Genomic DNA, 21,680 nt, shown 5'->3' with positions numbered 1-21,680 from the left:
TACAAATGTCCTATAGCGGAGCCCACCAACGTATTTTAACGAGATTCGCATTTTTAGCTTTCCTGAACTACAATTCTGACGATTTTGCCAAACGGCCACAATTTTGGTGTGGTTAAATCAAACAAAAAAATAAGAATTAGTAGTTTTAATTATAACGATGAATTTACATTATCAAAAGGTTGTCAAAAAAAAAAAGCGCGAATATGTCTCTCGAGTATTTCACTTATAACTTATTGTGTGAAGAGAAGGTAGTGAGCCCTCAAACAGTGGGCAAACAACGTTTGCTCTGAGCACCGGACATTCCTTTCCATTTGGCTGCAGAGGAATTCCAAAAACTATTCCGATTAACTCCAGACTTAGCTGAAGACTTAATTTCTTAGCTTGCCAGTTAAGTGAGAGGTAACAGAATAACAGCGATTTCAACTTACATATAAAAAAATAAATTACTAAGTTCTAGCTGTCTTACGTTTATTCGCAACTGGATGTTGACAACGACCCGTAGGTGAGCAATTGGTAATATCCATGAGCCAGTGGTCCAGCAGCCGCAGCATACAGCGTGTAGCAGACGAAATCAATCGTTTTATGTTTTGCGTAAAGCTGTGGTTCGCTATGCTATTCTTTGAGTTATTCCCTCACTTTGATATTTAATTTAACAGAGATGCCACTGTATGTCAGTTTGAATAAATAAAAGAATACAGCTGTTTAATGTTAGTTAACATAAGTTTGCGAATAGCGCAATCGTTAGTGCAAACGGTAAGTTTTTTAGACAAAAATTTATTATTGAATCGTTTAAAGGTAGCCATTAAAGCCCGCATCCCTTACGGCGTCTTTACCTGCAGAGTCACGGACTAATCAAATCTCTACTAAATCCAGTATAACTTAGATTGGCTTTACTTAAGAGCCTTGTCTTGTCACTCATAAAGGATTTACACCCAAAATACTGTGGATGACGTAACCGGAGTTGCACAAATAAGGGTTTTTTTATGAGGAGTAGCTGCAGTGCAAAAATTTCTTAGAAGAGAGGCGGAAAAAATGTTATGCTTATAATAAAAAATAAAAATAAATAATTGGCGCGTACACTTCAGTTAGGTGTTTGGCCAAGCTTCTCCTACTATTTGTGGCGTGCGTCTTGATTTTGTTCCACAAATGGAGGGGCCTACAGTTTTAAGTCGACTTCGAACTGCAAATGGTCTTCTATGAGAAGCCTTTCCATGGCAGAAATACACGAAGGCTTACCACTGCCTGCCGTTATCTCTCTTGTGGCTTAATTTTGTTTTAGTTTAGAGAAAGAATCTAATGAAAAACCGTTAATGTTCTTTTATAGCATTCAAAATATAAGACAAAATCAGCTGCCACTTTATACTCAAATTTCGATGGTTAATAACAGAAATAAATATGCATAATATACATACACACACATATACATATGTATATATATATATATATATATATGGCTCTGCGCAGCCTAACATGCAAAAACATGCACAAAATTGTAATTGCTGACGCAAAATGTTAATCAGCGAAACGGAGGTTGTAATGTACTTCAATGCACATACATGCATACATACATTTGTGTGTTTTGTAAAGCTCTTGTAGGCGGCAAATGTAGCAGAAAATATGTAATGATAGAACTACTAATAATAGTGCAATTACTCTGCACTTAAACATAACTTAACAAACTTATGAACAACCTGCAAAATCGGAAACTCGTAGAAATGATTATTCAAGCCTTAAGAATCTTAGAGAGCTTTTGATTTTGGATTCTTCTGATTCGACAGCTTGAGAAAGTTAAGTTTACGCCTAAAGCATTTTCACTATTAGGCTCTAACAAATTCAAGATGTAGAAATGGCGTCCTTCGAAAGCCGCTACTTTATTTTTAACAAATTTGACAACTGAGCGACGAAAAATAAACAAACCTTTGAGTGCAAATATAGGCATGTGCAGATGTATGTATGTGTGTACGATTTATTCTGAAGGGTTTTCCAATAACAGGTCTTATTTTGAATAGCCCGCTATTTCGGTAGATGTCAGTTTTGAAGCTGTCATTTTTTGATATTTGACAAGTAGAAACTACGCCATTAATAAAAATGGAACGATACGCGCTTAAACAACGCATTGAAATTATTACAATTTACCACATAAATTTCACCATTTGGCAGAGACGGTTCGTAAATCTCGAACATTTTTGGATCATCGTCATTCTTTGGAATTAGGCATTCCACAAACGTCATTACCCCGTATTTTGCATAAAGATTTGGGTCTTAAGGCTTATAAAGTCCAGTTAACACAAGAACTCTAGCCGGCCCATCATCAACAATGTCGTGTCTTTGATGGGTCGTTGAAATGCATGAAAATGATCCGGAATTCCATCGAAAAATCATCTTGAGTGATGAGGCCCATTTCCACCTCGGTAGCTTCGTCAATAAGCAAAATTGTCGGATCTGGGGCTCAGAAAATCCAAGAGTTATTATTGAAAAGCCTCTCTATCTTCAATGTGTGACTGTTTAGTGCGGTTTATGGTCCGGCAGAGTCATTGGACCTTCCTTTTTCGAAAATGAAGCTGGAGAAACAGTTACGGTGAATGCATTGCGCAATCGACAGATGATTAACGATTTTTTATGGCCGGAATTGGATGGTATTGATCTGGACAACGTTTATTTTCAACAAGACGGTGCTACGTGCCACACAAGCAACGAAACCATTGACCAATAATGCCAATGACACCTCCCATTGGAAAACCCTTTATATTCATGGCTTTTCACTCACTTTCACATATTCTTCCTCTTCTTTTTGTTAGTTTATTTACTGTACTGACGCCACGGCACTTCACTAGGCTGAATAATGTATTCTATCATTCTTGTAACAAATCTATGGTTGTGGAAGTTACATTAAATTAAATATAAATATGCTACCATATTTGTGTATGATAAATCAATCTTACTATATTTACTATATATGTACATACATACTTATAAGCCTCTCCATCACGATCTACCCATCCAATCACGATAGTTCTAGCTAAACACCGTTTGTTGAGCTAGATGACTCAGGGGCTGGCTGCTGTTTAAATAGCTTATTTACCGCCTATGAGATTAGCAAAGTCAGAGATAACCACTGAGGTCAGCACCTCCCCTTGGTTGTAGACCATATTTGTATGTAGGTTACCGCCCGTAGTGTGGCATGAAGTATTTATTAATTTTGTGAGTGTATGGCTTGAGCGTACTGGCTGGCCGACTCTGGTCACTTTCGGTAAAAATCTGGTTTTAATTAGCAAACGCAAGTCTGTTGAGAATCTAAGTCTTGTGTTTTTTTTTTCAAGAAATGCTTCTATAATTTTTTTTTGAAATTAGGGGCTAATGATGAATAAAAAAAGAGCCACATCTGTAGACTTTTTTAAGAAACTCAATTTCGGGCATATTCCAAAAATTTTGCTGTGACAACAGTTTTATGAAAATTAATAAGTAATTTTTGATTATTACATTTTCGTATATTTGAAACTTCCATAACTTTATTTTCCGCTAGTTTGGTATTCAACTTATGCTCGTATAAATGCAACCCTAAGTCAGATGTGAAGTGAGAGGTGTGTTCGTTTACCTGCTGTTTTAAATAATTATCACAAAATATGGTGTTCGTGAGTAGAACAAAATAATTTTAATTAAAAGTAATTAATTATTGGTAATAAAAATAATGAAAGTATGCGCAATTACTCGTATTTGTTTAAGTTTCGTTAATACAATTTTTTTTTTGCCGAATAGTGCCATGAAAGAGTCTGGAACCTATACTCCGTACGCAATACGAATAATTTGAGTTTGTTTTTATTATCCATTGTAAAAAATAGCTTTATAAGTAAAGCAGCAAGTATTTCATGAAAAAAAGCGTTATCTCATGAAGGCTCTCAATGCCTACAATTTGTATGTGTTTTATTTTTAATTCTGGAGCACAGATCAATTTTTGCCCACGTATGCTGATAAGAAACTAAGAAAAATTATCGATAGACAACAATAAATTCTAATGTCTCTCTCTCTCTCTTTTTTACAAGTGACCGCATAAAATATGGGCACTTGAGTTCGGTATTAGCTGATATAATAAAGGGTTTTCCAATAAGAGGTGTTAGGTGTTAAACAGGAGAGATTGTTGATTATTGGAAAACCCTTTATTTACAAAGGCAGGCTATCAAACTTTAACTTTGAATAATGTATTGCAAGTATAATTTTTATATATTTTTCTAAATATTTTGCGTTGAGCATTGAATATATTTTTCTGTCGCAGCACAATAAAATCATATTCTTTTCATGTTTATTGTTTGTGAAAATTAGTAGTTAGTAGTTAGAAGAAAAATTAGTAAGTTTCTTTAAGTTGAGTCGTAGAACTAAAAAGGCTAAAAAGACTGCAATAAGATTTCTTACTAGAGCTCCAATGCTCTAAGGTTTTCAATACGAAAAAGAGGTGAAACTCATTCTAGGTAGGTTTATAAATGAACCTCAAATATTTGGAGTCTGACATTGAAGAAACATTAAACATCGTCAGCTTCCCCCAGTGGACAATTATGCATCCGATTATGAGTGAAACCCTTTCATGCACTCCATAGTGGAGAAAGGAGAGGTAGCACATTATGTGGAAATATTTTATTTTTGAGTCAAAGTTACTATTTTATTTAATATAATTTATTGGTTTCATTGCTGTTGATGTCTTTTTTACAACAAATTATCACTCTCTATTAACTTCTTTGTTTTGCACAAAAGCTGACATTTTTAACAGTTTCCTCTCACTTTTCACTTGTGGCTCTTTAAAAGGGCATTATAGTAATATTGCTTTCAATCGATCTGTCTTATGTTAGAATATATTATTTTTGGGCCGAAGTTACTATTTGATTTAATTTAATTTAATGCTGCCAGAATATTTTCCAATTTGAAATTTTTCTTACTCAATATAGAATTTTCTTAACTAAAATTTTTTTTCATTTCTGCTGATTTGCTTGTTATCTTATTTTATTTTGAATTCCCATATTTTAATTGAACTTTCGAATTTCTTCAATTTTTTCTTATGTTTTTCGTGTGTGTCTAACTTTCCACTGGCCAAAGTTACTATTTTATTTTATTTATTTTTATCAGAATTTTTTTATATTTTTTGATCAATTTAGAATTTTCTCAACTAAAATTTCCTTCATTTTTGCTGATTTGTTTGCTTTTCTATTTTATTTTATTTTATTTGAACTATCGATTTTCTTTCATTTTTTCTCATGTACATACTATATCGTATGTGACTAACTATCTACTGGGTTACCTTTATACAATATTTGCATTTTTTAAGCAATGAGTTTTTCTCTTCAACTAATACAGAGAACGTTCGCTGCTAATGTCTACTGGGTTTGAATACAACAAGTCAACAAAATAAAAATGTTTACGAAAGCTGAACAAAGTGTAGATCTCGCAATTCTCCCGTGAGATTTGACAACACACGTGGTTCCAAATAGCTTCGAAGATCCATTAAAACGTTTATCAACGACAATAATTAACTCCGCAAATAAACAAAAAGGGAAAGTCTAATTGCAGTTTTCGTTTGTTACGTACATGTAAATATAAATTGTAATGCAATAATTTTAAAGAAAGGGAAATACGTGTGTGTGTGTGAAATATTACGTCAATATGTAATCACAACACAACATTCAGCGCCTAGGCAACTTAGAATCCTCAGTCAAACCCACCACCGTAAGTAAATACATATATATGATTTGAATATTTTATTTATTTTTAATCACTAATATTACTCACTATTTACAGCAACTGTTTAACTGTGTTTTTAAGAAAAACTTGAAATAATTTGTTGCGTCTTGCTTTTTGGTGAAACAAAATTCACACAAACAGCTGACTTTGAAGTTCCAAAGAAAATAAATAATAAGCGAATCATAGATTACTACATGCGAAACTCTCTTTCTCCTGAGAACAGCGAACGTAAATTCATACAGAAGTTATCTATGAAGTGAATAGCAAAGAGAAAACGAAAGCTGTCCGCACCGCACTGTCAAAACCGTATTGATTGCCCGTTGAATTTATTTCTAAAGTCCCTGACTAGAAGCGTTGGAATCTTTTGAGAGTAATTAATTTATACTTCACAATAATGAAACGTTTACACGACACAGAGGCTTCAACGACAGACACCGAATTACTAGCGAGCCATGTTGCTGATAAAGAGAAGCGCGCGAAGAAAGATGACTCTGGCCCTTCGGATGAAGATGCTGATAGTGAAGATGACAAGGCCATCAATAGCGATAGTGATATTGAAGCATTGAGCAGCAGGTACTGTGGCTATTTGAAAGGCAAACAAAATGATAGCATGAATTTTGATAAGGCTAGAAAGCAGTGAACTTACAATTGAACCACGCTAATGCGCTTAGAGCAGTGTCATGGTTTTGAAGTAATTTTAAAGATATGCATACATGCATACATGAATTCATAAATTTGAAGCATGCTATCTTGTTTGAAAATATTTTCATACAAATTTTACACATTTTTCTCTTTATTTATGTTTGGCTCCAGCTACCTCACACCGCGTCTTGGCAAATGCGAAGTTTGTGCCGCTGATAATGCACGCTATTGTTGTCCTAAATGCGAAGTGAAGACATGTTGCCTGCGTTGCGTGCAAATACACAAAAAGGAGCTCGACTGCGATGGAATACGTGATCGTACCAAATTCATTCCTCTGCGAAAAATGACTAAAATGGATTTCATGAACGATTATTACTTTTTGGAGGAGTGTACGCGCTATGTGGATGCTCGCAAAAAGGATACAATTAAACGGTTTACACGTTACAATAAAACGTTGCCAATACATTTGTTTCGCTTGCGAGGCGCCGCCGCTGAACGACACACTGTGCTCCGCTTCTTGTTGCCGAATTTCTCGCGCCACAAAACTAATACGACATTCTACGATTGGAATTCCCGTAAAATTTACTGGCGCATAGAATGGATTTTCGTCAATGCAGGAGCGCTACAGTATGTAGATGAACGTTGCGCTGAGGATTTGACATTGGCACAATTGTTGGATAAATATATGAACATAGAAAATGCAGAAGCCGTGCCGCAAAAAAAAGCATTGTCATACTATCAAAGTGCTGGAATCTATAGGTTGAAGGTATGTGCGCGCGTGTTTTTATTGTGGGTGAAGTAATTAAGTTATCTTATTTTGCAGCTTTTGCTAAAAGCGGAAGGCATTAAATGCTCACGCACACGTTATTATGCTTTGGATGTGCGTAAGACACTGAGGGAGAATTTGGCAGGCAAAACTCTTGTAGAATTCCCCTGCATCTACGTAAGCTATGAGCAAAGTCCAGCTGGTTGTGATATAATTGATAGTGGTAAATTATTTAAAAGTATAAATTTGTATTTCGACTAAATCAAACATGTTCTAATGTTTAGATGAAGACGTTGAAGCCGAAACCAAGTGCCATGAAGCTGCGATAGAAGCGTTACACAAACGACGTTTGAGTGAGAATTCCGCAAACGGCCAAAATACTGACGTGGCCTCTGATGAGGTGCAAGCGGCGGATGCCAAAAAATTAGCTAATGTTTTAGCGGAAAAGCGGCGTGAAGCACGTGCGCAAAAGCGCGAGGAGTTCGAGAAAGCACCAAGTAATTTTCTATTTACCGACGAACAGTTGTGGGAAATGCTATCGTCATCTTCTTCCGGTGACGAAACAGAGGAGGAAACGTGTAAAAGTTAGTCACAAATATAAATATGTAAGTGGAATTTATATGCGTGCAGATGTAATTTTTTTATATGTTGTTGAAATGTTTTTTTAAAGCATAAAGTAAGATTTTTTTTTTTTAAATACATACTTTTTATTATATTGCCTAGAAAAAATCAAAAAATAAAAAAATAAACATTTTGTCATTCACTTGTCACTAAAAATATAATATATCGCCATACAAACGGTTAGTTAGCTTTTCTCATATTACTTTTCTTTTTAATAAACATTTAACAATTATTACAAAACCCAAAAGTATAAAACAAATACTACTATAGCAATACCGGCCGCGCCAAGTTTCAAATACATCGATTTTCGATTTAAATATGTCGCATCCTTTTTGTATTTTTGGGACATCATCGATAGATTTTGTGTTTTAGTGTCCAATTCTGCACAAAAAAGAATTGAAATGTAAATCCTTCATTTCATGCAAACCAAAAGAAATGTGGAAAACTAACCTGATAACACTGTTCCACGCTGCAGTACATCATCGATATTTTGTACCTAAATGTTAAATAAAAATATTACAACCCATTAGTTTTGACCTTACTTGTGCTCTTAATTTGGCTCACCATAATTCGCTGCACATCCTGCAATTGCGTGTTGATTGCATTTATATTTCGTCGTCGGTCGGTCAATTGCTTTTTGGCTTTTTGTATGTAAACGTCGAATTCGATAAATGCATAAGGACGTGTCACAGAATTTACGCGACGCCCATAGTTGGCATGAAATTCTTGCGCTAGGTCCTCCAAGTAATTGAAGGCCAAACGTTTGGAGTACATTTTATCACACATCACCAGATAGCAGACATCATTTTCTATGAGATAGCTGAAACAAAAAGGAAATGCCGGAAATTTATCGAAAAGTTTTGAAATATAGACACGACACAGATAAGCGCGTTGGCCAAGTAAAAATAAAAGTAAAAGCACTTTATATACATTTCAATCACTTCAATGCTTTTTAAATTATTGCACTTTGCTCTCATTTTATTGCGCTGCACTTACTGAAATAAATAAGGTCCAGTTTCTATGCTGCAACGCGCCGGTGAATGTGAACCCAATTTTCTGAATAACATTTTCGCTTGATTTTGATATTCTAGTATGGTGCGTCCAGACTATTTAAAAATCATGTAGAAGATTTTATAATTAGAGTACGTGAATAGCTATTGCGCCCCCGTACTCTATTGGGGGGTGGCTAATTATAAATAAGCTGAAGTTGGGTATTTGTACCTGTTCGTCATCTTGCATTGTTCCCACCAGTGGAAGTCCGTCTATCACACGCGCAATCAAAGTCAACAGGGCCATCTTTTAGGATTGTGTTTGCGCCGATATCGAAACTAATGTTGGTGAAGTCCTGGAAATTTGTTCCTCTATTTGCTGCAAATTGCAGACACTAAACTCATTACAACCTTTTGCGTTATTTGGAACTACTTTGTTTTTTTCTGAATTGCTAATGGTGGTTGCTTAGAATTAATCTAAAAAATTAACAAAAAACGCATCGAAACAATTTATAATCCGTTTCGTTGCAAATTGGTGAAATTTATGGGTTTATGGAGCAATCCGAACACGTCAGCTAAATGTCAAAATCGCCGAACAAACAAGATTTTTGTTGTAATAAGAAGAGCGCAGGGTTGCTGGTTGGATTGTATATATTTGATTACCATAATTTTTTAAATTAATTTAATTATGCCATTATTTATTTGTTTGAAACTGCTTTTAATGCAAAAAATAAAACTACAATATACGTAGATGTATTGAGGATTTTTCAATTTTTTAGCATATCCATCTTTATATACTAATTCGGAATACATTATTAATATTCTGCGACTATCTATAGGGTCCGGCACTCGAAGTGTAACCAACTTCAGACCGCTCGCACAACTCATGCACGGGCATCAGCTTTCTGTTAGTTGGCTAAATGGCAGTCCGGAATATTGTTTACAAGCGCGCGGAAGCATTTTGGCGAGAGCAAATGCGAAAAAAAAATCAGTAATGGATTTCATACGTAATAGTGTGATTGCGTTAGGTTTGGCTGGACAATCACAACCAGTGATTGTTCGTGAGCTCAAGCACCTTAACGTAAATAAAGTTTTTATTTATTGTACCGTTATAATACTGAAAAATGATCTCAAAGTAACGCCTTACAAGATCGAAAAGGCGTATGGTCTAACACCAAAGCAGCAAGAAGTCAGACTTGAGAGAATGAAGGAGTTGCTTCGCTTGTCCGAAAGCGGTAAATTTCCGAACATTGTAGTAAGATGATGATTCAGTCTACAATCCCTATTAGAATTATTGTGATATCAAAATTATTTGTATTTCATTTCATACAACCTTTAAAACTGTTTAGGTTAAAACTTCCTATTACTGAAGTTCGATGCAATACGATATTTTCTGTCCTTACTTTCCTGAAAAAAAAGAGGAGAATTTAGTCTTCCTGCGCCACAAAATTGTTCCTAAGCTATAAATGGGGAGACCGTTCCTACAACAATTGGTTCTATGTTACCAGAACGATACAGATTTACATCTGGCCAGAACCTGCCACCTCAGCGGCATTCCCCGTGTATGTATAGGAAATGTTTATGCTGCTACAACAATAACCGCCCCTTTACTGGTTAATTTTTTTCGTTTCCAGTAATTTGCGTATACCCTAGAACCCACGGGACTCCTACCTCATTGGTTTGGCGTAAGATATTCAGTTAATGATGACATTTTATGTAACCTGGAAAGAGTTGAGAGCCTTAATTACTACCTAACTGTTAGCAAGGATAGCTGTGCTTTTGTTAATCAAGGCTAAAATGTGCGCATCTTTCTAATGCGTATACATCCGCTGGAAATATACTAGAGTTCCTGTCTAGCGTTTCAGAGTATCTTTTTCCGGTCCGCGGTCTCTTGCCCCTCAATTCGGTTCAAATTTTAATTTTAGATAACCCTTCCCTAGACTCTTAATTGCCTAGTTCAGTAAACGTCTCAAGGTTTAACTAAAGAAAACATCAGTGGCATCGTGTCGTCAGCACAAATTAAAATTTCCTACGATTTTGATAAGCACCAGAAACAATGATACCTTTGCTGTTTTTAGAATAGCCCTCCTCGCTTTCCCGAATTTGTTCACCAACTGCTCACCCTGTGTTGGAAAGACGCAGAAAGAGAAACAGATGAGAAACGTCAGAAAGGAAAAAGGTCGGTTTGAGTTGGCAGTGAGATTTTTCCTTATAATTGCAGTCATTTTGAAACCAATTAAAATACTGCAGTTTCGTAGGAAATCCACACATTTAACGAAAAAAATCGAGTGTAAACGAAAACGAATTAATTAGGGCAGAAAGTCCAAGTAAAATTATGCGTTTTATCGTGTGTGCAAGCACGAAAACGAAAAGTGACAGTACATAATTGAAAAACAGAAGTAAGTTAAGAAAGAGAAGCATGCAAATTGGAAAATCGTCATATAAACGCATATGTATAATTTTATGTGAAAGTGTTTGTAACTAGTAGCAAGTGAAATACGTTTAAAGTAAAATACAATAAACAAAGTAGTGTAAAACGGACATTCGAGTATTACTTCAGCACAAAAAAGGTGTTATTGACCTCGTTTCATGTTTTTGTTTTACATTTTATAATTTGCACTGGAAATCTGCTAAACTTAAGCATGCATAAATCTAATACTGTTTGCCCAGGCCATAAAGTCCCTAATCGTTGCGGCATGCAACCCTGCCTATTACATTTTCGTTTTGTTTGCTTTTCACTTGCTTTGCCACACGTCAACATTAAATTTTGACATTTAATTTTTTCTGTGTTATAAACTCGTTCATTGTACTCTTTTCTTTCGCACTGTGTAGATTTTTCACTGAAAAAATTTATAACTTTCACGAAAATCATCTGGAAATTTGTGTACTATATATCAGAAAAACTTATTGCACTTACGCATGTAAAAGTGTTCGGGATATGTTAGATAACTGTAAATAGTAGAAAGTGTTCAAATTTGTGTGCTGCCAGAAAGTAAAAGGTAAAACTTTATTGGTGTGGTGGTTACTGAAACCATGAAAACTTCCACGTAAACCTTTTCATTTATTCCTTTACGCCGCGCAACCGCAACAACAATGGACACAGTATGGGAGTAGTGACAAAAACAAGAAAAAAACACAACTGAAGCAGAGAACGTTAAATATGCATAAATGTATACATATGTTTAATGGGCTCTCATTGAACCAATATAATTACTTTTTTTTCTAGTTGTAGCTTCTGTGGTTTAAATGAGTCTTGATTTTTTACATCCACATATCCCATATATATATACGTCTAGTGTTTTTGCGTTGCGGATTGGTTATTTGCAGACGAGCATACGGCATGGTTGTGTGCCTGTATAAAATCCGGATTATTCAGCGTTTTTCTATTCTAATTTATTTTTGTTTGTTTACTCTGTTCAAATGCTTTCAAACTTACTATTCAATTTAAAAAAGTGCAAGTGAACCTCAATAAAAAGGAACATATATTCAAGTGCTAAATGTTAGATTTACAAATGTATTTTGCATGCATTAGTTTTTGAGAAAAAGCACTCATCGAAAAATACATGTTCATAACATAATACCTTTTAAAATTGTTTAAACATGTGTTATAGTACCCCCTCAATTCCCATTCATTGGCACGTTGCAACAATTGTTTTATTTTCCTTCTCTTTTCAATTCGACACGGTCAATCACCTTGCTAGCTTTCATATAAATTCAAACATTTATACCATCTTAGTTGTTTCGTTAACATATCATGAGTTCTGTTACACATCACTATCTTTTTTGCATACAGCTACAATTTCGGTGTATAAATTGTAAGAGAAATGTCTTGGGTGCAACAAAATGCATCAGCGCTACCGCCCACGCTGCCACCGCATCAGCACCAACAGCAGCAGCAGCAGCACCCATATTCACAACAGCAAAAACATCAAGCTCCACCGGTTGCACAGCAGCAGCAATCATTAAATATACCACAACAACAACAGCATTTATCACCACAACCATTGGCACCAGCCAATTCAGTTGCCACCACTAATGCTTACACGAATCCGGCACCGCCACTTGCATCCAACCTGCCCCCCTCCTCTGGCGCATATTTGAGCAAACAGTTAACTTCTAACAATAACACTCAACAGCCGCAGCAGCCTAACTCCTTACGCTCGCCAATGCATGCCAACGGTGGCACACACCAGCAGCAGCCTGGCCATTTTGGCGGCGTACAGCAGGTAACTTGATTTGGGTTAACAGGGCCTGGCTCATGTATTGTAGTATAGTTGTATTTGGATGAATACGCAGAAACATGTGCTTTTGTCCTATTACTGGTGTAAGCTTATGCATGTACATACATACATACATAACTACAGGAAAGAAAAAAAAAACGGGAAAAACACTCAGATATTGCGATATTTTCGGTCATTTTAATCGTGTAAATGCGTTTATATGTATAAAGTTCACTTATTGGGTTTGCAGTTGATAATTGTATTTTTTGTTGCTCTATGGAAATCACATAAAAACGCAGTGAACATTAATTTTGTGCATTCACGACCTCATTATCATTTTACTGCCATTGCGATAATTTCACAAATATATTGTATAAGTAAATGAAGTTCCTTCTTGGGTCTACAGAAAATATAAAACAACAGTGATATACATATTTAGTTTATATGCTAAAATTTATATTTTTTAATCGGAAATTTTCTGAAAAAGGAATCTAAATAGCAATACGTGGAAGGATATTGCTTTTAAATATACCCAAGAGTTATGTTAGCGCTCTTTTGCCTTCAAATTTGTTGCTCATTCATCACTTCCAGCTCCTCCAGCGTAAGCCCAAGAAGGTGGTGCTTTCGATTGGTTCCTATAAGCATGTTGTTTCACGACGACGGATTCATTCCTATTGCAGCCGGTTCTACGTTACCGGAATGACTCTGGTTTTTCCCGATCAAGGGCTGCCACCCCAGTATACTAGCCCTGTCTAGTAAACGACGATTAGTTCTACATACAACAGATTAGGATACATGAAAGTTTTGTATCTTGGATTTAGATTTAATTTTATTGTCATCCTACCTAGCGACATATACCGATTTATTCATGAACAGAGGCAAACTAAGTTACTTCGAGAATGGTCGTATTATAAACACCATTATTCGAGCATTAACCCCAAACGTTCAAAACCTGCCTATCCATCATCCATACCCACCAACCGCATTACACCATACACACGTCCCCGTATTGGGCACACCATACTTACTAGCGTACACCTATTACACCTGCCCCTTCTGCCAAGCAACAGTCAGTGTACATCATCTACTGGTATCCTGCCCAGAACTTGCTTCTCAAAGGCATCACCACTTCAAAAATTTACAAATTTCTGAAGGACACCGACCTACTCCGTCGTATCTGATCGAACACATATCACCAGCCAGCCGAAAGCCTCTGCTGCTAGCGCAGCGTTTGCTTGAGTTTACTTATAATTTTATTATCATGTAAGCTTTTAAAAATAAAAAATAAAATAAATAAATAAATTTTATTGTTGTTGTTGTGCCAGCTAACAAGAGCCTTTTACTGAATAGAAATCGTTCCCACGACAGTCGGTTCTACGTAACCGAAACGACCCGAATTTATATGCCGCCAAAGACTGTAACTTCAGCAGCATTCTCCGTATATGTGTGGGGAATGTTTATGCTGCTACAAAAACAACAACAACCGAATAGAAATCTATTGTTTCACGGTGCATTGAAAATTCTAGACTTTTTTTTGTAATATAATTTTAAAATAGTTATTTTTTTTGGAAAATTGTTTTCTTTCATGAAAATCTTGTAAATAATAGCAAATGATGTGGTCGAAAAATGTTGTTTTTTTAGTATTTTACCATGGCAGATTAAGGTAAACCTTAAAACATTTTCAGAATTTACGGAAAAGCACTGCAATTCTTAAAACATTTAAATTCTACTGACAGTTAGCTAAACATTGGTTAATTATAAATTAATTAATTCCTAAAAACTATCGACATTTATTTATTTTAATTTTATTTAAGTCAAACATACAACCATAGGTTGCTTTTACAATGATTGACCTTAAGAATTGATTATACAGTAGGTTCTGTTTTTATGTGGCTTTTTTTTTATGCGGTTTTGAAATAGTGCGGTTTTTTTTTTTTAATTACAAAATGCATGTCGACCTATCGGGAATTGTACATATAAACAAGATTCTAAACCAGCTAAGCAAAAACTCATCACAGATTACATCAGAAATGCTAACCCTACAAGTATGGAACCGCCTGCATAACTATCTAGATCAGACGTGTGCATTTCCTAAAGTGACGAAAGTGATTTTACGCCAAATCTTAAACGAACGCGCAACATGTGGGTATTGTCTGATTCTATTTCTGACTTAAATTTATTTTTCGATTCTGACGTTTCTTAAATAAAGATAAAATTTTCAAAAATACAATATTTTGTTTATGCGATTTTATTTAATTATTTCAGATTCATGCGGTCTATGGAACGTATCTATAGTTATAATATAGGACTAGTGCCCTTTTTTATGCGATTTTATTACATTATTTCAGATTTATGCGGTTTTAGCATTTGAAACGTATCTATAGTTTTACTATAGAACTGGTAGCTTTTTTTATGCTGTTTTTTTTTATGCTGTTTCTTGCGGAACGTATCTACCGTATAAAAACAGAACCTACTGTATATTTAAATCCTAGACTAAATAAAATGAACAATAAAATTAAAATTTAAAAATTTAAATTACAGTTGTGATAAAGAAGCAGTAATAGTAAAAAAGTTGAAGTTGTAAAATAAGGAAGAGGTAAAAAAGGTAATAATAAAGAAAAGTACATACAAAGTTGAGTACATTCAGCAATATTAGGAATTGCCTTTTCTATAAAATATTAAAAAAAAAAAAAAAAAGTTGTGAACGCATTATAAATACACATATACTCGTACATACACTAGTACAATAAGTTTTTTATAAAAATATTATATTTCAAATGTTTTCTATGACTGATTTATTTGTATTAGGGCGGGTCGGTTTAAAAATCGCTCATTGCTCTGTGAAAATCGTATTCTAGGGATCAAAATAAGAAACTTTGCCGAAGGAACCATACCTCTAAAACGAATTCTGATGTCCCACAATTTGGGTCGAACTTTTGGGTAGGGGCAAATTTTGAAAAATCTCACTTTGACCCATTTAGAGTGCTCCAATCGAGTCCAAATGTATGACCGACCCCCACTAACTTTGGACGGCCGATCCACCCATGCCAGTGGCACACCCCCTGGAACACCCCCGAGGGGTTCCCCATACAATCTTTTCAAAATATCACCATTTTTGGCCTTTACATGAAAAAATCAGCTAAATGGCTGTTTTTTTCTTTATTTTTACCTATTTATTTATAATAATATTTATTATTTATTTATAATAATATCTATTTTTTCTCTTAAAAAATTTATTTAGTCAGAACATATGCAAATGAAAAAAATTTTTTTTTTTTTATTTGAAAATTGGAAAAGTAATGAATTACAATCACAAAGAATTAAAAAAGCATTAGCGACTAGGCCATCAAAAAATTAATTTAATTGAGTTATAGAAAATAAACTAAAAAGTTCGACCCAAATTGGGGGACATCAGAATTCGTTTTAGAGGTATGGTTCCTTCGGCAAAGTTTGTTATTTTGATCCCTAGAATATGATTTTCACAGAGCAATGGGCGATTTTTTTGCCTCCCCACAAATCGACCTGGCCTAATTTGTATATAATAAAACTGTACGACAGTCGGTTCTACTTAACCGGAACGACTCGGATTTATATCCACCCCAGGACTGTCACCTCACCCCAGGACTGTCACCTCAGCAGCATTCCCCATATATGTATGGGGAATGTTTATGCTGCTACAACAACAATCTATTTAAGCCCAACTGAAAAATCTGAAGCACTTTTTTTGTACACATTTGTCAGCAAATAGTTAACACCGCCACATACATGTATTTTATGATACTGTTAAATTTTGAAAACCAGTTTTTTAAATGCTTTCATTTTTCTCTTTACAGCTGCAGCAGCAACCGCCACCGGCATCAGCCGCTTGGCAGCAACCAACTTACGGGCAGCCGAATAAAATGATGCAATCTAATGCTGCCGCTACTAACAGTAATTGGTCGCAACAACAACAACAGCAGCAGCCACTGCAGCAGCAACCACAACATGCCAGCAATCTGTACCCCACTCAGCCGCAGCAACAACACACAACAGCAAATGCCACGCATAATATCTGGCAGCCGCCGGACTTGCCAGTGGCGGCTGCTGTAAATAGCGCGCCACCGCAACAGCAGCAGCAACAATATCCACATCAAACCACTTATGATAATTATTTCACATCAAACCAATCGACTCAACAGCAGCCACCACAACAGCCACCGCCTCCCATTGCACAGCAGGCACAATATCAACAACAACCGCTGCAGCAAGTGGCACACGATACGTCGAATTTCTTTCAGCCACAGACACAGTCACAATATCAGCAGCAGCAAGCTCAACCCGCTGCTGATTTCTTTGATAACAACAATGCGAACAAGAGCGATGGCTGGGGTGACTGGGATTGGAATGATAATGGGAATGTGATTGGTAGTGAAGCTGAACAAGCACCAACTGGGCAGCAGCAGCAGCAGCAACAGCAGCAGCAGCATTCCACACAGTTGCCGATTCAGAAGCCGACGTATCAACAACAACAACAACAACATATTTCGGAGCCACAATCAACGAACTACAACACTTCAAATGTAATTGAGGACAGCTTTGGTACACAGTCGACGAATGAGAACTGGAGTTGGAATCTTGGCGACGATGTAAATGCGAATGCGAATACTGTAGGTGTCGAAAAGCAACCCACACTACCACCTCAAGTGCCAACAACTACAAATAACCGTCAAGCAACACAAGTGCCCCGACAAGTCGCAAACAGCGTTCAAGTGCCTCAACAGAAAGCGGCTGAATTTGCTGTAACAGATGCAGGTGGGGTGAAAGCGGCAGCAGCAACTGTTTTAGGTTGGTACGACATAAAGCACTTGGTAGTTCATGGGAGGCGTAGTTAGGAACAGTTTTTGTGTTGAAATTTGAAACGATATTATTTTGTGAGGATCTTGTCGTTTTACGTTTTACAGAAGATAAGACAAAAGATACTCAAAAATCACGCATTCTATTTTTCCTTTCAAACTCTTATATAATTTTGCGTATGCTCTTATTTAAATGAGTTTTTTTTGACGATTTAATTTAGAAATCGTGTAATTTCTAACATTTTCGCGCATTTTCTTTTCGCAGGCAAACCCACTTCACTACCAATCTCCGAAGCGAGCAATGAGAATTACAATACAAGTGCGCCACCACCAGCATCTAGCCTTGTCGCTTCCGCTCCCTCATCCACTGTCACCAGTGTCGCCGTCACAACCAATAGCAACATTCCAAACTCCGTTTACGTATCACAAGCCAAACCAGTTTCGCGCCCATCACGCCAGTACGCCTCACCACCAGGCGTTGCCAGTCCCACAAGCGAGCCGTTGGAAAATGCCTTAGCACCACCACAGGCTTTCCAAAATGAAATAGCTGCTGCACAACCCGAAGCAATATTGCTTGCCGGTGCCACCCAAAATTTACCGCTGCAAACTCCGCCGCCGCCAGCCATGACACCGCCAAACAATTTGCCACCACCGCCTGGTGCTGGCGCTGTAGCTGCTGGCAATCCTTTTAAGCGTGCAGGTGCTGTACAGCATCACCGCGCTGGCTTGTTGGCAACCAGCAACACCGCGCCACCAACAGCAGCATCCTTTGCGGTGCCACCACCACCTGCTGATTTTGCTAATCCGTTGCTCAACCACTTGGAACCTGATAATTCAGAAATATTGCATGAGAATCAAGAAGTTTTAGGCTTGCCCTTGCCTTCGCCGCCACCACCGTCGCTGCAGCAACCGACAACACAGTCAATGACTTTACCTGGCGCTCCTATGGGCTCAATGCCTCCAACAGCCACACAAACGGCGTTACCGCCGCCGCCGCCCAATGATGAACGCAATCAGTACTTGCAGACCAGTCCTTTATCGGAGAACCCCGATGAGGAGTTGAATTTAGAAGTCGATAGTTTACCGCCACCTGGCCTATCGCGTTTGGTGCTGGGACAGCCCGAGTTGCTGGAAGCATCACAACGCATGGTGACTGGCACCGAGGAGCCGGCAAATATGCATATGGATGAGCGTCATGCAGATGGCGAGGATACATCGTTGGAGCAGGTGCAACCAGTCCCGCTGCTAAATGCCGCCCAGCGTGGGGCCTTGAGCAATAGCGGTAACTTGGGAGGTAAGAAATCTGTTCTATTCTAATTTTTAAGGCTTCTATGAAATAGCGAAAAAACTAATATATCTTCTATTCTACTATCCACAGCGACTTCTGCGTCCGCCAATAGCAACACTATAGATATTACCACAGATCGCAATCTGTATTTGGTGCCTGGCGAAAGTAATGTTAGCAACGAGCAACGCGTTGTGACGGGAGTCGAAAGGTCACCCGAGAGCAATGCCTCTGCGCCACCGCCACAAATCGCTAGTGGCCAGCGCGAAATTGAGCTTGACGGTGAGAACTTGGAGGATCAACAGCAGTTGCAGCATCCGCCCTTGCTCACCGTAAACAGTCGTGATGAGCCACCTTTGGAGGGCGCTGCTGCTAGCAGCGAACCGCCAGCACCTTCAAACGCTGACAACCATGATGCTCATCACCATCATGGTCAACACCACCATCATCATCAGATGAAATCAAAGGATCTATCCAATGCCTCGACTGGCAATGATGAGAGCGATCCGGTGGCAGATCATCAGCACCACCCTCACGCGACGCGTTACACAGGTAGCAACAAGTCGCGCAAACACTCAGCTGGTGAGTTGGAGCGGAAAGTAATTGATCGTCAGCAACAACAGCGCCGCGACAAGCAACGCAGCTCTGTTGATCGATATGAAAGCGATGATCTCGAACTCGACGAGTCCGAGCCATACTCGAGTGATCGTGAGCGCGAGCGTGAACGTGAACGTCGTCGCGGCTATCGTGAAGGTAGTGTACGCAGCGATCGTGACCGCGAAGAGCGAGAGTATGCGAAGGATAAACGGCGCCGCGGTGGTGATCGTGGTGAGAAGCGCGACGAACGTGGTGCTGGCGATCGTGAAAAGTTGCGCGATAAGTATTATGTACGTGAAAGTGGCAAATCAGATGCATTGCGCCGAAGTGTGCGTCACAATCGTCAATACGAAGAGGATGTAGACGATACGGCTGGTCGGCGCAAAGAGCAATCACGTCGCAATGGTACACGTCATCACAATGAAGATCGCGCCGGACGCAGCGATCGCAGTGAACGCGACTATGACGACTACAATCGTCGTCACCGTGGCTCAACTAAACGCGGTGAAAAATCCATCGAAGAGGGGCGCGACGTGCGCCGTAGCACTTATGTGGATGATGAACGGCGCGAGCATCGGCGCACACGTCGCGTTGACTATGATACACTGGAACGCCGACCTCGTGGTGGGGGCGACAAACCAACGCGTGGTGAACGTGGCGATGCACGCGAATACGAAGAGTACCGTAAGCAGAGCTCACGCAATGCACGTGAAAGTGATTTGGAAAAGGAGCGCGCACGCTACGATCCACGACATGCCTCCATGTATGGCTATCCGCCAGGCGCGTATGGCTATGATCCGTACACTTCCTATTACTATGAGCAAATGGCGCGCACCAATCCGCAGGCATACTCGGAGTGGTATAAGAAGTACTATGGCCATGCGGCTGCTACAACAGCATCGAATTTGGGTGCGCAAATTGCGACAGGCGGCGATCATGCCAGCTTGAATAGTAGCTCTTTGGCTGCAGCTACGGCAGACGGACGTGAGTCGGTGCATTCGGGTCGTAGTTCGGTGCAAAATGACAAGGATAGGTAAGTTGGCTGACACGTTTTTAATGTTTAATGCCGTTTTTTTAGTTATTTTTGTTTTGACTTTTATTTTATTAACGACTTTGAGTTTGAATTGAGTTAAGTTTGCAATTATTTAGCAATTAGTTGTATTACGTTGTTATGCTTTGCCTTGAAAATGTAAATATTTACTGAGAAGTATTCTAACTCGAGTATGAATTGCGTATGAGAATCACCCAAGTAGAGCTTGTGTAATAATCCAAGTAATTTAACCCCCTAATAAGTTTCCTTTTCACTTGTTTCCTTTGCTTTTGCTTTTAATTCTTAGTTAGTACTAACTTTTTCTAATTCAAAAAGTTCCTAACAGGGAAATCAACTAAAACACAATCGCTGAAAATAACTGAATGGATGTATTTTCCTTGGTAGGCTTTCTAGGCAATGGCAAGTCTCCGAGAGCTTCTCTGCCATAAAAAGAAAGTTTAGAAGCACTGTTATTATTGCAATCAAATTAGTCAATAGCTTGAAAATTATCACGAATGTGAAGAGTAATGACATCAACATAAAAATTAGGAAAGGTAAAGCTCATCTAAAATTTTTTATTCGCCAAATTTAAAAATTAACAAAACAGGCCAAAGAAGAAAAAAACGAGATAAAACTAAAAGAAATTTTAGAAAGAAAAAAAATAAAAAAAAAAATTAATAAATAAAAATGAACGATTATTAAATAAAAAAAATTAAATATTATCATTAAAAATTAAATAGAATAAAATAAAAATAATAAAATTAAAATTATTATTTTTTTTATTAAATTAATAAAAATATTAGAACGCATGAAAAACATGTACGAAACATACTTTAAAATTTGCCAATTAATGTAGTTAAATTACAAAAATGTTTAAAAATATCTAATCGCTTGCGAACTGGTTTTCATTACAACAATTGCCAAGTCATCAAACTTTTATCTTGGTTCTGCTCCGGCGATAAGGCGCTAGAAAG

The 21,680-nt window shown here is 37.5% G+C and overlaps 3 protein-coding genes and 1 long non-coding RNA gene across 10 annotated transcripts in view; 2 read left to right on the top strand and 2 right to left on the bottom strand.

Moving 5' to 3' along the window:
• Window positions 1-5,413: 5,413 nt before the first annotated feature.
• Window positions 5,414-8,289, top strand: LOC128858943 (box C/D snoRNA protein 1). Its single transcript, XM_054095555.1, has 5 exons — window positions 5,414-5,709; window positions 5,782-6,297; window positions 6,538-7,132; window positions 7,190-7,355; window positions 7,417-8,289. The coding sequence occupies exons 2-5, from the start codon at window positions 6,119-6,121 to the stop codon at window positions 7,719-7,721; spliced, it is 1,245 nt and encodes a 414-aa protein (XP_053951530.1). The 5' UTR covers window positions 5,414-5,709; window positions 5,782-6,118; the 3' UTR covers window positions 7,722-8,289.
• LOC128858945 (vesicle-trafficking protein SEC22b) lies at window positions 7,892-9,339 on the bottom strand. Its single transcript, XM_054095558.1, has 5 exons — window positions 8,975-9,339; window positions 8,750-8,859; window positions 8,318-8,573; window positions 8,204-8,249; window positions 7,892-8,134 (listed from the first exon to the last, which is right to left on the bottom strand). The coding sequence occupies exons 1-5, from the start codon at window positions 9,047-9,049 to the stop codon at window positions 7,986-7,988; spliced, it is 636 nt and encodes a 211-aa protein (XP_053951533.1). The 5' UTR covers window positions 9,050-9,339; the 3' UTR covers window positions 7,892-7,985.
• Window positions 9,340-10,407: 1,068 nt separating this feature from the next.
• On the bottom strand, window positions 10,408-11,838 carry LOC128858946 (uncharacterized). The gene is made up of 3 exons (XR_008454075.1): window positions 11,660-11,838; window positions 10,806-10,865; window positions 10,408-10,463 (listed from the first exon to the last, which is right to left on the bottom strand). It is a non-coding gene; the product is annotated as an uncharacterized LOC128858946 (long non-coding RNA).
• LOC128858940 (uncharacterized) overlaps window positions 10,907-21,680 on the top strand; it is a 47,213-nt gene continuing 36,439 nt past the window's right edge. For 3 of the 7 annotated variants that reach the window (XM_054095550.1, XM_054095551.1, XM_054095547.1), the window contains exons 1-5: window positions 10,907-11,141; window positions 12,536-12,968; window positions 16,796-17,786; window positions 18,060-19,088; window positions 19,173-20,709. In XM_054095550.1, the coding sequence (XP_053951525.1) occupies window positions 12,567-12,968; window positions 16,796-17,786; window positions 18,060-19,088; window positions 19,173-20,709 (3,959 nt within the window). In that variant the 5' untranslated portion in view covers window positions 10,907-11,141; window positions 12,536-12,566. Of the gene's footprint in view, window positions 11,142-11,514; window positions 11,742-12,535; window positions 12,969-16,795; window positions 17,787-18,059; window positions 19,089-19,172; window positions 20,710-21,680 lie in introns of those variants that run through there. The other 4 variants (XM_054095549.1, XM_054095548.1, XM_054095552.1 and 1 more) reach the window with 4 other exon arrangements.

The sequence above is a fragment of the Anastrepha ludens genome, chromosome 3, assembly GCF_028408465.1.
Source record: "Anastrepha ludens isolate Willacy chromosome 3, idAnaLude1.1, whole genome shotgun sequence".
Lineage (NCBI taxonomy): Eukaryota > Metazoa > Arthropoda > Insecta > Diptera > Tephritidae > Anastrepha > Anastrepha ludens.
The sequence above is the reverse complement of the archived record's forward strand: the minus strand, read 5'-3'. Positions and strand labels throughout refer to the sequence as shown.

Coding starts and splice junctions, on each gene's coding strand:
- LOC128858943 (XM_054095555.1), top strand. CDS start 6,119: ATGAAACGTTTACACGACACAGAGGCTTCAACGACAGACACCGAATTA. Junction 7,133..7,189: donor CTGGAATCTATAGGTTGAAG/GTATGTGCGCGC, acceptor CTTATTTTGCAG/CTTTTGCTAAAAGCGGAAGG. Junction 7,356..7,416: donor TTGTGATATAATTGATAGTG/GTAAATTATTTA, acceptor TCTAATGTTTAG/ATGAAGACGTTGAAGCCGAA.
- LOC128858945 (XM_054095558.1), bottom strand. CDS start 9,049: ATGGCCCTGTTGACTTTGATTGCGCGTGTGATAGACGGACTTCCACTG. Junction 8,860..8,974: donor CAATGCAAGATGACGAACAG/GTACAAATACCC, acceptor ATTTTTAAATAG/TCTGGACGCACCATACTAGA. Junction 8,135..8,203: donor GCGTGGAACAGTGTTATCAG/GTTAGTTTTCCA, acceptor TTTTTTGTGCAG/AATTGGACACTAAAACACAA.